This window comes from Drosophila miranda (genome assembly GCF_003369915.1).
Source record: "Drosophila miranda strain MSH22 chromosome Y unlocalized genomic scaffold, D.miranda_PacBio2.1 Contig_Y2_pilon, whole genome shotgun sequence".
NCBI classification, from domain to species: Eukaryota; Metazoa; Arthropoda; class Insecta; order Diptera; family Drosophilidae; genus Drosophila; species Drosophila miranda.
In genome coordinates, this window is record NW_022881614.1 from 8,534,517 (window position 1) to 8,552,732 (window position 18,216).

The following is an 18,216-nucleotide window of genomic DNA, read 5'->3' on the forward strand; positions in this document are numbered from 1 at the left end:
TATCGGCAACAGTAACTAAATTTAGTTTCCTGTAGTCGATAACTACTCTGAATTTTTTCTTTTGAGAGGCATCCATTTTTTTCGGAACCAGCCATACGGGGGAATTGGACGGGGACCTAGATGGTCTAATTATCCCGTCATCTAGTAGTTCTTTTATTTGTTTCTCTACTTATGTTTTGGATCCCACTGGTAGGGGGTAACATCGTGAATAAACTGGAGTATCAGAGGTGGTGCGGATATCTGCTTTAATGTTTGTTTTTGCGACTGTTTTTTTTGTTGAACTATTTTGTTTAAACCTTGTTTTAGTCAAAATACAATAAAAGCAAGGACTAAAAACTAACCAATTGTGTAGAAAATTTATTCATCAATGAGCTAAAATTGTGTGGGCACGGCTAAATGTTCTATATAGCTGGTAATATTTGACGGAATATCAAAGACGAGGAATATATAAAATAGAACTTGAATTCGTCAGTATATTTACGGTATATTTTTAAAATGAGACGGTGTATTTTGGTATATTTCTAAGAGTCCGACCGTATATTTGATCGATAAGTTCACGGTAACACTGACAAGGTAAATAAATATTTCGTAAAAAAATAAATTAATAGATCCGATTTATGTAAATCTGGAGAGATTCAAGTCCCTGCTACTGCTGAAGTGAACGCCGGATTGTCCTCTCCCCGTGCGCTGCAGGCTGTGCTGCTTGGCGTGGTGGAGATAGTGGGCGTAAAAGTGGGTCCAACTCCTGCTAATAGATACAAAAACACAGATTTGTGACAACGAATCAAAGGCCAAACTGACCAATCAGTCAAACAAAAAACCACGGAACATGTAAATAATGTTGAAAATGTTCGTAAAAATTTATACTTACCACCTCATTGTATACAGGGGCAAACACAGAACTGCGCAGAAAGATGCCATATTCATCGCATTTATGTAGAGACACCCAATGATAGTCAAAAACTACCTCAAGGGTGATAAGCTGGCAGCTGAAGCCGCCTGGAAGCGGCTTTCAAAGGAGTTAAATAGCGTGGGTCCGCCTGTCAAAGAAGTTTGTGAGTGGAAAAGAGTAAGTGCCGAGCAATTGCGCTATGTTCCGTCATCTCACTTGGCTCTTGATAGGTATGGAAAGACTGGAAAAGCTGCATTCGTAAAAAGATTAACAATAACAGGCTGGAAGATTCAAATGCCTGCGGCAAAGGCTCGCTGTATCAGGATTCACTCCCTGCTCTAGAGGATGCAGTGGCCGGGATCTGTGACTTGTATAAGCCCGACAGAGTAGTCGAATCTCGTCCAAAGGCACGTCCTGAAATTTCCAACCGTTTGGAACTGCAGGACATCAAGACCGACCACGACGAGGTCACAGCCACAGATGACGGTAAGACAAAAATATCAAGCCGCAAAAAATGTATGTACTATTTTTTTTTATGTAAAGATGATGAGGAAGAAGATGACTGCTCCAGCCGGATCAATGACAGACATATGGGCGTGAAATTGGAGCGCACTAGCACTTCGCAAACTCCATCTGCCAAAAAGCGCAAGCTGGTTCAAAATGATGTAAATGAATTAGAAATTGAACACGAGAGCACGGTGCCGATGCTAATGGACATTGCAAAGGAGCTGCGGGACATGAATAGACAAACTCGCTTAAACGCCCAGCGCACAGAAGCCAATACGGACGCGCTTTTGGCTCTAGGCACACAGATCTCAGACCTAATGCAGCAACAGCTCAAGGAGCGCAAGCGTCTTAATGCTATAATGGAGAAATTTGTTCTCAAAATCGAAACAACCGACTAACTAGTTCCACTATTTTAATTATGGTTTGCTAAAGAAAATATTGAAAGTGTCCCTCAAGACCTAATGTTTGACCAGGAAAGAAAGATCTGTCCACTTTTTCAAACATTTAAGATTATTATAATTAATGTAAACTAGGCGCATAATGGGGAACCATGGGCATTTTTGAGAGATGTGAAACGTCGATTGGACAAACGATAAAATAAACAATTTGTTTGCTTTGGCAAATATTTTGATACTCAACAGACACGCAGTTGGTTTTGGCGGTAACCTTTTGAATTGAATTTTCTTGTCAAAATTGTGTAGTGTACTGGTTTTTAATCCCAATATCGTTTCTGGGTCTTTCGTTCAACGGTTTCCGGGTCAGAGGCTCACGAATACAATTATTGATGAGCATATGAATGGGAAAATTATGCATTAATGACTATGAACTATACAATTCTTAAATAAGCTGCTTTTATAGTATTGCTAGTTAGGCTTGCAAAATGAAATAAAGTTCATATATATATAGTTGCACATATATAATTTAAGCGCATTAACATAAATATGAGCCTCTATATGTCACGATTTTACTATTTTTAAATATATTTAATTCTATAATTTATTTTAAACACCATGTCTAGCTCACACACCTTGCAAATTTGTATGCTTTTTGTAAAATTTTCCAGTATTTTTCAAGACGCGCTTTGGAGTCACCCTCTTGTCCAATGCAGCAATGTACACATTTTAATTTTATAAGCAATAAAATAAAAGGTGTCCTTAGAATAAACCAATCTTGTTGAGAGTAGATTCATCAATCGGATACAATTATTTTTCCAAGGAAGGGGGTCCCAGCTAGCTAGTAATATTGAACCGAATATAGAAAACGAGGAGTATGATGGAGTTTGGTATATTATTGGTATTTTTTGAAACTGTGAAGTGTATTTCGGTATATTTCTGAGCAAGCCAACTGGCGCGGATTTCATTTTTATACCCGATACTCAAAATGAGTATTGGGGGATATTAGATTTGTGGTAAAAGTGGATGTGTGTAACGTCCAGAAGGAATCGTTTCCGACCCCATAAAGTATATATATTCTTGATCAGCATCAATAGCCCAGTCGATTGAGCCATGTCTGTCTGTCCGTCTGTCCGTCTGTCCGTCCCCTTCAGCGCCTAGTGCTCAAAGACTATAAGCGCTAGAGCAAGGATGTTTTGTATCCAGACTTCTGTGATATGTCACTGCTACAAAAATATTTCAAAACTTCGCCACACCCCCTTCCGCCCCCGCAAAGGATGAAAATCTGGGGATATTCACAAATCTCAGAGACTATTAAGGCTAGAGTAACCAAATTTAGTATCCGCACTTCTGTTAGATCTCACTATAAAACGTATATCTCAGAATTTCGCCGCACCCCCTTCCGCCCCCACAAAAGACGAAAATCTGTTGCATCCACAATATTGCAAATTCGAGAAAACTAAAAACGCAGAATCATAGATAATGACCATATCTATCAGATTACTGAATCTGGATCAGATCGGATCATTTTTGTAGCCAAAAGGAGCAAATCAATTTGCAGTGGCTACGCAGCCCCCGACGTCACGCTCAGACTGATTCCACGTTTTATACTAACTGGGGTGGGAACCGATGGAACCGAGTATAGAAACAATACAGTGAAAAGTATATGTACCATGCGATGGCCGTCTTCAATCCTGACCCCTATTGCTGACATGTTCAAGTAAGTTGCGCCCATAAAATGCTAAAAAATTCTACTAAAATTTCCATTTGTTTAGGGCCATAAATCTCGGCAACGGAGAAATTTTGACCGTATTAAATAAATTCTCCGGGGCTCTGCAGGAGCTATCGCCAATGGAGCTACCAGCTCTGTGCTTCCAGCTCTTTTCCATGTGCCAAAATGCCTCACAACTGATTTTACCGCTGCTGGCATTAGAGTAGTATTTTCAACGCAATTACTATAAGCGCTTGTTCTCAGACATGAGCAGCAATTCTACAGACTTCGACAGCATAGGTTCGCCTAATTATTTCAATAATTTACTGTGTGTCTCTTTCTATAATTTGTTCATTTTTACCATCAGATCCATTTTCGGACAAAGAGCTGCGGGAGGCCGAAGAGACTATACTTCATCATTTGAATTACTGTACTATGTATAAGCCAACTGAGAAACATCTGGCTGTAATGTTGAGGGTGAATATGGGCTCTCCTAAATTGAATGAACTCTAATGTTAGTTTGTATTTGCAGAACTTCTCGCATTTGCCCGATGTCATTCTCACGCCATTCATGCTCAGCGCCATTATTTCGATGACAAGTGTGAATCGTGATCCAGAATCTGCGCGCATCTCTTGATCCATTTTGCTGCCATTCTTGCGAAATGTCATAAAGAATAATGAAGAAGAGATAACTTTGGCAGACTATTCCGTTTGGTATCGTGATTCGTTACAGCGCAAACAAGTCGACTTGCAGCAGGTCTTAACGGTGCTCATAGATCAGAACAAAGATGGAAAAGATGTGATCACTCCAGGACTAGTCCACCTAGTTTTTTTTCTGCTTAAATCGCATTCGCCCAAAATGCATACTCTAGCAATTACTTTTTTTAACAAAGTTCATTCGCAAACGTTTCATCTTTGGGCAAGGCATCATTAGACTCCTCTCTGAGTGGATGATTGTACATCAAGATCAAAACCAGTTTTCGGGTTGGTATTGGATTCCCCATAATAATTCTTAAATAACTATGTATTTTTTCTAGAATGTTTAACACTATTAAGTGTAGCTGACACGTACACCGTCTCAGAATGCACTAAAACCATCCAAACAGTTATGGAGCATATGCTATGGGCAAGTCATTCAAATACATGTATATATTTTTTCTTCTATTAACAAATTATTCATTTTGTTAAAGCTGCCTGGAGAACAAGCCATGCGCATGATGAACTTTCTTTTGCCCCTGCTGAAGACTTCAAATCGAGTTCGGGATGCCCTGATTGATGTGCTGTGCAAAGCAATGGGTTCTAGGTGGGTACCAGACCCAATTAATCAAAAATCGCTATATATTTTATAGCCTTTGTCATTTGTTACCTAATAATATCTAGCGGCATGCAAAAACGTCGGATGGCCATTTACGGATTTTGCATGATCCTTAAACAGCTTAACAACAGTAACGCACTGCGGCAGACCTCCAGTGCAACCAGCTTCTGTACTCAGCAGAGCATTTCCGGGTATTCAATGATGACACAAAATAGCCTAGGAAGTCGAAGCAATCCGCAGCGCAATTTTTACATGCTTACTCTGGAGATTATAGGAATGTTGCGAAATTGTTTGCAGCAGCAGTTTGACATACGATGTACGCTTTATGAAAGTAAGTAACCGAAGTGCATACAGCCGATAATCTTTTGATTATTTTGGAATGTACCTCTCACAGATCTGCAACGGGCCGTGGAGCTAAATGCAAAGCTTGTGCCTCACGTGTTGCAAGTAATTGATTGGCATTTTCGAAGCTTTTTTGACACTCCCTCTGCAGAGGAGGCTGGCGACGATTTAGACACAGTATTTCGTATACGCTACGATCAGCTGGTTACTGCCAGCGATCAACAACATATGGAAATTCAGCTGAAAGATAACCTGGGAAAGTTGGTTTAATTCGTGGCTAACTGCTTGGTAACCTTTGAGCGTGCTCCGTCGGGCTATGACACACGTGAGATAAGTCGTCTCCTGGCCTTATGCGTGCAACGAATGGTGGCCAACAGATTGCCAATAGACGACGTTGTAAGTTTGGGCGTTGTCTCATAACTCATATATTCAACTTATCCATACATACATATTTTCCCAGTCCCCTCCAGCCACCCACCTGAAATGCGCTCTAGTTCTGCAACAACTCAATCTTATTGAAGGAATCGTTTCCCACTTATTGCTCAGCTCCAAGCCAAACAACGATGCCATATGTCAAGTTCTGCCCCTATTTAAGCAGCATCGCAAGTTATTAGTCGATCTTAAGACTTTGGCTGGCTCCTCCAAGAAGCTACAGAAACAATCAAAGAAAACTGTCAGCAATAATACCACAACTTCCATTTTCAATCTTACTGTAAATGGTATCCAAATGAAGAGCATGTGCACACAACCTGAGAATATATGGGACTTGTCTATATTGGATAAGCTTCTTAATCTACTCCTCGAGTGAGTGCCATTTCGACTTCGCCGATTCCAATGTAAATGTTTTGAAAATTAGTTTTCAGTGACGTCGTTCCATTTGCCGCGTCTGAGAAAACCATTCAGTTGCGGTCCAACGAGTCCCTGGTTCGTTATGTTGTGCAGATTACCGCCGAAAAAGTGAAAAACATTCGGCTTGAACCTGATTACAAGCAACTAGCTTACAGCAAACGTACCTTTAAGCAGTTAACAGACATCACCAAGATTATTTACGAGCGCTGCATTCGACGGTTGCCTGAGCTGTGGCGAGACTGTGACATGCAGACATCCTCTCTGGCGGCTCAATGTTTGTAGCGTGCAGGTGTGGGATAGCTGTCGTTTACCCATACTAGTATGAAGAGATTTCGTGTGCACCTCTAGCTATGCTCTGACTAAGCTCGCCGGATTGTCGGGGTTCGTTCTACTCTCTCCTATCACATACTGACACACACTCGCATAATGTTTTAGGTGCACATTTAAAAATAATAAAATAATAATAAAAAAAAAGAAGAACCAAACATAAAACTAACAACAGAATCCAGGTTTAACCGGAGCCAGGAATTGGTTATGGGACTAACAAGTTGGTTGTGGAAAGTGTGGACATACTTATCAATTACTCTACTCAAATGATGAGAAACTCCGGTGTTAGTGAGTATCTCTATCTTCTCCTCCCTCCCGACCTATGCTATACAGGTAACCTGACCGTATAGACCCTTGAATAACGTTAAACAGTTATCATCCCACCACTTCGATCATGCCTTTCTGAGGGCGGCCCACTGAATTTAGAACATATTAGGGTTGTACTTCAAAATCAATATCATTATATATATATATTTCAATAAATCCCTAATCATATAACTAAATTCTTGGGGGGGGTTTTCTTAACTTATAATTAAATCCATTTTTGTTGTGTCTCGATAGCTTAATATATTAGTAAGGAATTGCGAAGAAATATTAAGAAAAATAAAGATTTAAAAATGACCATCATATATGGGTAACAGATTCTAAAGGGGTGAGAGGTACCAATACATTATGGTTACGGATTTATAAAGGGAATATCAATAGAAAATTACATGTAACACGCAGGTTACTTCCCAGCTCAGTGCATATATGTACTTGTTCTTATTTACAAACTCACAGCGCTTTTGGTAGGCTAGTACCGCTTTTTCCATTCGTGATCGTTGAGCTCAATGATGACGTTGGTGCATAATTCTAAGGAAAGGAAAAGATATTTAATACGAGTATATGTGCACATGAGCGTACTAGAGTGTACTGCTTTGTAATCTCAAGGAAAATTAATGTTGCTCTCATACCCATTAGTTTCCAAAAACCATTATGTTGGCTGTGTTACATAACTAACTATAAAACTGTATACATCGTGTGACGAAAGAGAATGGTTTTTAGCCTGGCACATGAAATCTAGAGGAAAAAGGGGCTTGTGTTACATCCACGAGTAACTATGGTCCTCTATTGCCGTGATCGAGAGACATGTCAGCCAGGCTGAGTAGGACTGCGCCTCCGGAAGAATCCAACAATAATGCAATCAATTCGAGTTCATTATTGGGTGTCGCTGGCGCAGCTAAATCACTTGAAGATGGGGTAAATTAACTCCTTAGCTGGGCTTCAGGTTGCCGATCAAATTTGACGTCGGTCTGCGGACTACACTCTCATTGGAGGCTCGATAAACGGGTGGCGTCAACGGCGCCAAAAATAAGGGTCCGGAGGCGCCTCCTGGTTTTCGCCGTGCATCCACACGGTTGTTGAGGCTTTCGACGGACAACGTCAAGCTGCAGGTTTCGCTGCTCGGTGCCTCCCGCGGGTTTACTACTTGTCTTATCAATCCACCGGCAACACTCCTCTCATAGACCACACCGTATATGCACTCCTATGCGACTGATGATCGCACGAGCGGTACCGTGGCTACGGGCCGCCGTCCAGCTATGTTTTCTTTTCTTTACACTGCTTTCCTGGTTAATTACTCCTGATTCTGGGTCTTTATTGAACTCGGTTCACGAGGTATGGCGTAGTTGCCAGAACTGTTCGTTGGCTAAATATATATATATATATATTTATTTATTCCCGAGTATAGCACAAACACGTCCGCTTTAATCAATCGATTCTTTGTCAATACTCCAGCCCAACTTCTGCAAGTTCAGCCAAGCGGTACCGAACCAAAAGCTCGAAGATCGGATGATATTTGGGGAATTTTAACTGCATAATCGGATGATCTTAGGAACTTTAACTGCATAATCGGATGATGTTGGGAATTTAAACTGCATAATCGGATGATCTTTCGCCCATTTGAGCGAACTTTTGGGCAAGCTTTTAATCTATGCTCTCCCTACGCTACGCTACTCTCTTGGGTCAAGGTAAACGTGACGTCTTTCGCTTAAATGCGTGCGCTGCGCGCCGACTCTCTTTAGAAAGCTTTTCGGAAAGCTTGCAGCTTACGATCCACTTTCGGAGTTACTATGTCTCTGCACTTTTAAGCATTACCAAAAGAAAACTATGCTTATCCGTGATGTTCTACACTCGTTCCCTTAATTCGGCCCCTACACCACAGTTGAAGACGTAATTGTTCTCACAATGAGACTTAAACTGAAGAAGGCCATTTACTAAGGTTTAAGCTGAATATCTTTCAAGTGATAGACTCCTAAGTTTTTCTTATCTTCGCTAGCTAATTGGTAATACATTGTCCCCACTCGGCGAATAACCTTGGCTGATATAAACACAGGCGCCAGCTTAGCGCTGAACTTTTTTAAAGCGTTGCTCTGACAAAAATTCCGGGCATACACGACGTCTCCGACTTTAAGTTGACGGACCCGGCTACGTAAGTTGTATGTCCTCGCATTCTGCTCGTGTGATTCAGCTACCTTTTGTTGGGCGGCTTGTCGACATACTTGTACTACATTTGGATATTCGACTCTGGTGTCATCCGATAGGAGATTTAGTCGTCTAAGTAGTTCATAATCCTTTCCGTTAAGAATCATATTCTGCCCAAAAGCAAGAAAATATGGCGAATACCCTGTGCTTCTATGGATATTGGCTCGTAACGCTGCACTAATTTCAGGTAACTTGTTGTCCCAATTAGTATGATCTTTGCCGACGTACGCTCTTATAGCCGCTAACACGGATCGGTTTAACCGTTCACTGGCATTGGCTTGCGGTGAATATATGGCAGTGCAGCGGTGAGTTACCCCGAATCTGGTAAGAAATGACTTGAAATTCCCAGAGACAAACTGCGAACCATTATCGGTAAGTATAGTCTCAGGGACCCCGAAAGTACTAAATAACATATTTTCTAGGAAGTCACACACTTTACTTGAGGTAAACTTTTTGAGCGGACATAAGAAATGAAATTTGGTGTTGTGATCTACAATTATTAAGATACCAATATTCCCTTGCTTGGAACGCGGATACGGGCCCAACAAATCTAGATAAAGCTTTTGAAAAGGTCTTTCTGAAATCATTGGCTTACCCATTGGTGGTCTTAGCACGACATTAGCACTTTTGGTCTGGCGACAAACGTCGCATTTTGATACATAGGCTCGTATTTGTGTAACCATTTTTGGCCAAAACAAGTACCTTTTCACCTTTTCAACGGTTTTCCCAATACCACTGTGGGAAGCGTCTGGGGGTCATGAGCCCTGGAAATTATATCGCTGGTAAGGCCTGATGGAATCCAAAGCTTCCAAGTTTGTTTATCTGCTATCTCGTCCCCTGAAGATGGTTCGGTTCTTTTATACACCAAATTATCGTCAATTTTCAAATCGGGTAACTTAAGTTGATTAAGCCTTATGTGTTCTATTAGATCCATGTATTCGTTCGATTTAAACTCTGTAGAAGTAAGGTCGACTATGGGTCCGTTGCCGTTCAGCTCTCTTACCTCGGGTTCATCTTGGCGTGACAACGCGTCGGCCACTACGTTTTCGGACCCTTTTCGATGTGATATTTGAAAATTAAATCCCTGTAATTTTATAGCCCAGCGGGCCAAGCGACCTGACAAATCTTTTTGCCTCATAAGCCATTGTAGGGACGCATGGTCCGTTATAACTTGGAAATCCTGTCCTTCTACGTAAGCTCTAAACTTCTTTATTCCTTTAATCACTGCCAAGCACTCGAGTTCAGTGACCGAATAGTTTCGTTGCGCCTTGGAAAGTTTCTCGGACATAAACGCTATAGGTAATTCTATCCCTTCCTCGTTTAATTGAGCTAGTACGCAGCCCAAACCAAAGGTGCTTGCGTCACATATTAACAAAAAGGGTTTCTTAAAATCGGGGGTGGCTAGGATTGGAGCAGATGTTAAGCAGGATTTGAGTTTATTGAAAGCTTCTTCAGCTGATGCGTTCCACTTAAGTGGTTGATGCTTTTTTAGTAGTTCCGTTAAGGGGTAGCTGACGGTGGCATAGTTATCGACAAAGCGTCTGTACCATCCAGCAAGTCCTAGAAATCTCCTTATCTGTTTCACCGTTTTTGGGATCGGGAACTCCATTATGGATTTTATTTTCCCCGGATCTGTCTTTAACTGACCATAACCTATTATGAACCCCAGATATTTAATCTCCCGTATACAAAAGTTTGACTTGGCTATATTAATCGTGAGATTTGCCTTACGCAAATGCATCGCTACCTCTTGTAACAGCACCAAGTGTGAATCAAAGTCATCTGAGAGCACCAGTAAATCGTCCAAATAGACAAAAACCCGATTCCTGAGGTGTGCAGGTATCACCTGATCCATAAGTCGGCACAACGTTTGAGCGGCATTAGTTAAGCCAAACGGCATTACCTTATACTGGTAAAGCGGCCTATTGGGAATGGTAAAAGCTGTATAGTGCCGAGATTTTTCTTCCAAAGGAATCTGCCAGTATGCGTGTTTCATGTCAAGTCCCGTTATGTATTTGGCTGGTGGTAATCTACTAAGAATGCCATCAATATGTGGTAAAGGGTAGGCATCTTTGCGAGTGTTCTTATTAATTTCTCGAGAATCTAAACATAATCGATTTTTCGTACCTTTCTTAACTAAAACGCAATTGCTACTCCAGGAGCTATTCGATTCCTCGATCACGTCTAATGCCAGCATTTTCTCCACTTCGTCAAACATTAACTTTTCCTTCGCGGGTGAAATCGGCCAATGGCGTTGTTTGACTGGTCTATCGGGTACCATTTCGATCGTGTGTTGGATAGCTTTCGTACGTCCTAATCCTTCCCTTTCAAACGAAGGAAACGAATGGATCACGGATTCTAGTCTAACCTTTTGGTCTTTGCTTAGATCGTGTACTGGCGGGGATTCCGAAGCCCTGGTTTCATTTCCGACGTCTAATTCTTGTACCACCGATCTATCCGTTAAAAGTCTTGCTACAAGACCGAATTCTATCCAGAAATCAATCCCTAAATACACATTTTGTTTCAAGGCGGGTATTATGAAAAATTCTATCTCCTTAGTATGATCGCGAAAAGTTATGGGAACTGTAATTTTCGCTACTACCTTACAAGATTCATTATTGGCCGTTCGAATATTTCCGGAGCATTTCTTTGCCTTGGCGTGTTGCGCGAACGACTTAGCGGCTTCACTTCCAAGACAGCTTATCGTCGCCCCCGAATCTAGCAAGGCCATGAAGTTTTGTTCTTCTATGCTTAGTTCTATAAATAATCTGTTATCGGAGCTCAAAAGGACCGACGAGACAAGTCTTTTTCGCACCTTCTTTACCTTGGTCCAGAATTGCCTTAATCGTATGGTCGAGCGTTTTGGTTGATACTTTAATTCTAGCTTATCTGAACGGGAACTTTCACCATCTATATCTATCTCCTCCGTCTGGGTTTGTGCCTCTACAAGAGACCTATTAGATCGAATTTTTGGACAATCCGGGTTGGAGGTGTTTTCTTGGAAAGTTTGCTCTTTCATTCTGTCATCATTGCCGGATGCGTCAGAATGGTGTTGGATTGCGCATCCCGCTTGCGGTTTTCCGATGAGTTACATCTTTCGCACTTTGGCTTAAAAGTATTTTTCGCCCCGCAGCCATAACAGAAGACTCGGCGTTCTGCTACGCAATCTTCAAACCGATGACCTGTTTTGTCGCAATTCCAGCAAACAAACCGCTTGCGGCGTAGCTCGGAGATACTCTCTTCTTCGAGTTCTTCTTCCTCACTCTGAATTTCTGATACGTGAGGTCTAGTTACCCTGTTTCTCTGTAAAAAGTTGCCAGCATCTTTACAGAAGTGTTCATGCTTTTTAACTTCCTCCCTCAACTCACTTCTATTCTGTATTTTTAAATGCAAAAGCTCATATCGCAGAGCACTTTTCGCATTCCGCTTAAGAATATCGATCAGCTTGAGTTCGCTTATCTCGTGTGAAAGTCGTGCCACTAACTTCTCAATGTCTGACTGAAAATCTTCGAAGGATTCGTTGTCCTTCTGTTGACGTTTCCGTATCATTTCCCAAAGGTCAAAATCATCTTTCTGATCGTCGAATCTTTGCCTAAACGCTGTACAGAACGATGACCAGGAGTATTGGTGGTTTCTTCGATGAAAATCCCAGAACCAATCGCTGGCTTTACCTGTGAAAAGCAGATGCAGATTGTCGCAAAGTAACTGGTCATCATTCCCCAGAGTCTGTCCTGTAAGAGCACGAACGCGATATAGAAATTCTTCTACGTGCATTGCGTCTCGAGAACCATCAAATTTAAGACGCCAGCTTAGTAGGATATTTGCCGCTTTTGCCGGTGCTACATTTCCGGCTGTTTGACTACTCCTAGGAGTTCTTCCTTGGGAATCGCCTCTAACCATGTAACTATCATTGTCTACGTCTCGTCTAACATTACTGTGTGACTCTGAGGGACCTCCGTTACCCGTAGCAGCCGCTGCGGCTAAATTCATATTGGAAAACTGGGCCTGTATAGTTTGTTCGATGGAAGTTTTTATGAACGAACTAAGGTTTTCCATCATAGATTTCTCCTGATTTTGCATGACCGAATGGATGTAATTCGTAAGGTTTTCAGGTTGAGCGTTACTAAGTGACCTATTTCCGTTGCTACTAATCGACTGTCGACTCTCGGATAAATATTGATCTAAACTAGCTTGATACCTTGTTTGCATTCCTCGTTTAGGGGTTGCTCCTCGCCCTCGACCTCGGCTGTTTGTTCTCCCTTTTCTACGTAATAAGGTTGGATCTAGTTGTACCGTCCCATTGTCTTCGTTTCCCCGAACATTAGGTGGTATGGAGCCAGAGCTTAGGTGTAATTCTGCTGCTAGAGTATTATTTTCGTAACGCAGTCTACCAGGTTCGCATTCCGACTTGCACACTGGACAAGACTTTTCGCTTTTCAAATGTTCGCATACGCACGTATTATGAAATCGGTGGTGACAAGGCGTGGTAGCTATTAACTGATCTTGCCGCAAATTTCCCTGGCAAATAATGCAAAGCGAGTCTGGATTGATCAACGCCGAAGCTAAATTTTCATTACTTCGGTGGACCGCCATGATTTGTATGAATTTCTTAATAAAAAAAATAATAATGAAAATAAAATTATGAAACTAATATGCAAATATGAGTTAACGAATATGGAATTTACTTAATATGTTCGCCCTCTCCAGGCATGATCTAGGTGGTCTACCACTAACTGTACGTTTCGATTTGAATAGTTGAGTAATTAAGTTGTGTATGTTGGCCAGTTCTATTACCAGTTTTGAAGGTATAAGTCCGGATAATGGACAGTCTCTACTTATCATAAGTAGAAGATCGTGATTCCTAAAATCTGCGACTTTTTCCTAACCCAACTAGAATTTGATAAAGGAATCTCTACAGCCAAGCTCAAGATAATTTAATGAATATAACTTTGAGTCGGGGTATCCGTCTTTTGAATAACTCCCGCAGTTCCCTAAATCAACATCTTTAGTTATCTCGTTGGTGGAGTCCTATATCGTGATATCAGTATATTGTAACTACCTATATAAGCTAGTCCATCCGGAGGAAGAGACAACAGATTATACACAGGTCGACTTTTCCAACCATGAAAAATAGTCGTAGGTTCCGTATGCAACAGCTGTCGTACTCCCACCCGAAGAGATCTATCAGTATAGTATTACCAGAGAATTATTGTTTTGGATGGAATATAGAGCTATGGTGGAGCCTAGCCCCAGAATGACATGCCATGGGTACTAAAGTTAAGTACCAACTTTACGAGAGATCATGTCCCTTCGGGCCCCACGTTGGGCGCCAATTATGTAGCGTGCAGGTGTGGGATAGCTGTCGTTTACCCATACTAGTATGAAGAGATTTCGTGTGCACCTCTAGCTATGCTCTGACTAAGCTCGCCGGATTGTCGGGGTTCGTTCTACTCTCTCCTATCACATACTGACACACACTCGCATAATGTTTTAGGTGCACATTTAAAAATAATAAAATAATAATAAAAAAAAAGAAGAACCAAACATAAAACTAACAACAGAATCCAGGTTTAACCGGAGCCAGGAATTGGTTATGGGACTAACAAGTTGGTTGTGGAAAGTGTGGACATACTTATCAATTACTCTACTCAAATGATGAGAAACTCCGGTGTTAGTGAGTATCTCTATCTTCTCTACCCTCCCGACCTATGCTATACAGGTAACCTGACCGTATAGACCCTTGAATAACGTTAAACAGTTATCATCCCACCACTTCGATCATGCCTTTCTGAGGGCGGAGTACTGAATTTAGAACATATTAGGGTTGTACTTCAAAATCAATATCATTATATATATATATTTCAATAAATCCCTAATCATATAACTAAATTCTTGGGGGGGGTTTTCTTAACTTATAATTAAATCCATTTTTGTTGTGTCTCGATAGCTTAATATATTAGTAAGGAATTGCGAAGAAATATTAAGAAAAATAAAGATTTAAAAATGACCATCATATATGGGTAACAGATTCTAAAGGGGTGAGAGGTACCAATACATTATGGTTACTGATTTATAAAGGGAATATCAATAGAAAATTACATGTAACACGCAGGTTACTTCCCAGCTCAGTGCATATATGTACTTGTTCTTATTTACAAACTCACAGCGCTTTTGGTAGGCTAGTACCGCTTTTTCCATTCGTGATCGTTGAGCTCAATGATGACGTTGGTGCATAATTCTAAGGAAAGGAAAAGATATTTAATACGAGTATATGTGCACATGAGCGTACTAGAGTGTACTGCTTTGTAATCTCAAGGAAAATTAATGTTGCTCTCATACCCATTAGTTTCCAAAAACCATTATGTTGGCTGTGTTACATAACTAACTATAAAACTGTATACATCGTGTGACGAAAGAGAATGGTTTTTAGCCTGGCACATGAAATCTAGAGGAAAAAGGGGCTTGTGTTACATCCACGAGTAACTATGGTCCTCTATTGCCGTGATCGAGAGACATGTCAGCCAGGCTGAGTAGGACTGCGCCTCCGGAAGAATCCAACAATAATGCAATCAATTCGAGTTCATTATTGGGTGTCGCTGGCGCAGCTAAATCACTTGAAGATGGGGTAAATTAACTCCTTAGCTGGGCTTCAGGTTGCCGATCAAATTTGACGTCGGTCTGCGGACTACACTCTCATTGGAGGCTCGATAAACGGGTGGCGTCAACGGCGCCAAAAATAAGGGTCCGGAGGCGCCTCCTGGTTTTCGCCGTGCATCCACACGGTTGTTGAGGCTTTCGACGGACAACGTCAAGCTGCAGGTTTCGCTGCTCGGTGCCTCCCGCGGGTTTACTACTCGTCTTATCAATCCACCGGCAACACTCCTCTCATAGACCACACCGTATATGCACTCCTATGCGACTGATGATCGCACGAGCGGTACCGTGGCTACGGGCCGCCGTCCAGCTATGTTTTCTTTTCTTTACACTGCTTTTCTGGTTAATTACTCCTGATTCTGGGTCTTTATTGAACTCGGTTCACGAGGTATGGCGTAGTTGCCAGAACTGTTCGTTGGCTAAATATATATATATATATATTTATTTATTCCCGAGTATAGCACAAACACGTCCGCTTTAATCAATCGATTCTTTGTCAATACTCCAGCCCAACTTCTGCAAGTTCAGCCAAGCGGTACCGAACCAAAAGCTCGAAGATCGGATGATATTTGGGGAATTTTAACTGCATAATCGGATGATCTTAGGAACTTTAACTGCATAATCGGATGATGTTGGGAATTTAAACTGCATAATCGGATGATCTTTCGCCCATTTGAGCGAACTTTTGGGCAAGCTTTTAATCTATGCTCTCCCTACGCTACGCTACTCTCTTGGGTCAAGGTAAACGTGACGTCTTTCGCTTAAATGCGTGCGCTGCGCGCCGACTCTCTTTAGAAAGCTTTTCGGAAAGCTTGCAGCTTACGATCCACTTTCGGAGTTACTATGTCTCTGCACTTTTAAGCATTACCAAAAGAAAACTATGCTTATCCGTGATGTTCTACACTCGTTCCCTTAATTCGGCCCCTACATGTTTTGTTGAGTGCCTACGAACAGCCCACGAAACCTATAGCAAGAAGTTCAAAGAATTTGTCAAGGGATTTGGTAAGTCAAATGAAAAAACTATTTTTGAAACAGAACTCTTATAAACTAATAACGTTTTATTAATCGTAGATATGGCATCCCTGAACAGAAGCAAAGCAGTGACGTACGTTATCCAGGATGTGGTGGACGAGTTTATGAAAGAGTATGCCAGTGATGACTCACTCAACAAAGATACCTTTATCGCGAAATTGCCGGTATACCTTCTGGAGTCATTGGAAGTTCTCTTTGACCATATAGATTATGGAGAACGTGCGGCAACTGGGTCCTATACTTGGCCGAAATGGGCTTAGTGCATAACCTTCTATTTATACAGCGTCAGAAAACGCACTCGGGACCCTTTTTTGAAAACATTGCCAGACAATTGGGGCATGTGCTTGGCGCTCTTAATGATGACATATCAATAGATCTCCCAGATCCAGGTCTAAAGTCGATAAGCACAATCACCGCTGAGAGCTGCTTGCAGCATCTCCATGTTGCCGTCCAGAAGCAGCTCCTAAATGTAGAATATTTCGTCGTAAAGGCCAACAATTTAAGCTACAAATGTCAGCTAGTGCCTGAATCAGATCAAAGTTATTGGCGGGGAAATCTAGATGTCATGGAGCGTTCTATTTGCACTCAAATAATTCATATTACGCGCACGCTACTGGCTCTCACCAATTTCTGCATTCCTCTGGGATCGTCTATGGATGGACTAATGAAATTGTTGGTACAGCACTATATATGCCTGAAGAACCTGACAAGTAGTGTTGTGTTGCTCATGAGTGAGTGAACAAAAAAGAGTTGTTCACTTAAATGAGCAACTGAAGAACATGTTCACTTGTTCTTTTTTGCTCACTTGTTCTTTGTTGTTCACTTGTTCATTTTTGCTCACTTGTTCTCTACTCACTTTTTGCGCAATTTTGCTCCTCGAAGGGCATTTTGCGTTCTGGCAGTTGTTGCTCATATTTGCTTTTACTTCACACTTTTTGTATTACCGGCAAAACTGTTTAATCTTTTGAAAATTCAGTATGTCGTTAATTCGAAGTATATTCGATACTTCGAAAGTATAGTGAAATTTGGAATCATTGCAATTTTTATACCCGATACTCAAAATGAGTATTGGGGTATATTAGATTTGTGGTGAAAGTGGATGTGTGTAACGTCCAGAAGGAATCGTTTCCGACCCCATAAAGTATATATATTCTTGATCAGCATCAATAACCGAGTCGATTGAGCCCTGTCTGTCTGTCTGTCTGTCCGTCTGTCCGTCTGTCCGTCCGTCCGTCTGTCCGTCCCCTTCAGCGCCTAGTGCTCAAAGACTATAAGAGCTAGAGCAACGATGTTTTGTATCCAGACTTCTGTGATATGTCACTGCTACAAAAATATTTCAAAACTTCGCCCCGCCCACTTCCGCCCCCACAAAGGACGGAAATCTGTGGCATCCACATTTTTAAAGATACGATAAAACCAAAAATGCAGAATCGTAGAGAATAACCATATCTTTTAGACTGCGGAATCTGATTTGGATCGTATTATTATTATAGCCAGAATCAAGAAAACAATTTAATTTTTTCTCGCCCTGTCTCTCTCTAACACACACGTAGCATAGCCGGCTTTGCTTAGAGTAAAACATTAGCGCCTAGATCTCAGAGACTATAAAAGCTAGAGCAACCAAATTTGGTATCCACACTCCTAATATATCGGACCGAGACGAGTTTGTTTC

The 18,216-nt window shown here is 41.4% G+C and overlaps 1 protein-coding gene and 1 pseudogene across 1 annotated transcript; both read left to right on the forward strand.

Moving 5' to 3' along the window:
* The first annotated feature begins 591 nt into the window (after nucleotides 1–591).
* LOC117193499 lies at nucleotides 592–2,037 on the forward strand. Its single transcript, XM_033398249.1, has 4 exons — nucleotides 592–831; nucleotides 889–1,069; nucleotides 1,123–1,378; nucleotides 1,436–2,037. The coding sequence occupies exons 2-4, from the start codon at nucleotides 950–952 to the stop codon at nucleotides 1,795–1,797; spliced, it is 738 nt and encodes a 245-aa protein (XP_033254140.1). The 5' UTR covers nucleotides 592–831; nucleotides 889–949; the 3' UTR covers nucleotides 1,798–2,037.
* A 1,334-nt stretch (nucleotides 2,038–3,371) lies between these two features.
* Nucleotides 3,372–17,313, forward strand: LOC117192993 (annotated as a pseudogene).
* The last annotated feature ends 903 nt before the right edge of the window (nucleotides 17,314–18,216 follow it).

Bases quoted from the DNA above. Each gene is read 5' to 3' on its own strand.
- LOC117193499 (XM_033398249.1), top strand. From the start codon at position 950: ATGATAGTCAAAAACTACCTCAAGGGTGATAAGCTGGCAGCTGAAGCC. The intron at 1,070-1,122 runs GTAAGTGCCGAG...GGCTCTTGATAG, and splicing joins AAGTTTGTGAGTGGAAAAGA to GTATGGAAAGACTGGAAAAG. The intron at 1,379-1,435 runs GTAAGACAAAAA...TTTTATGTAAAG, and splicing joins GGTCACAGCCACAGATGACG to ATGATGAGGAAGAAGATGAC.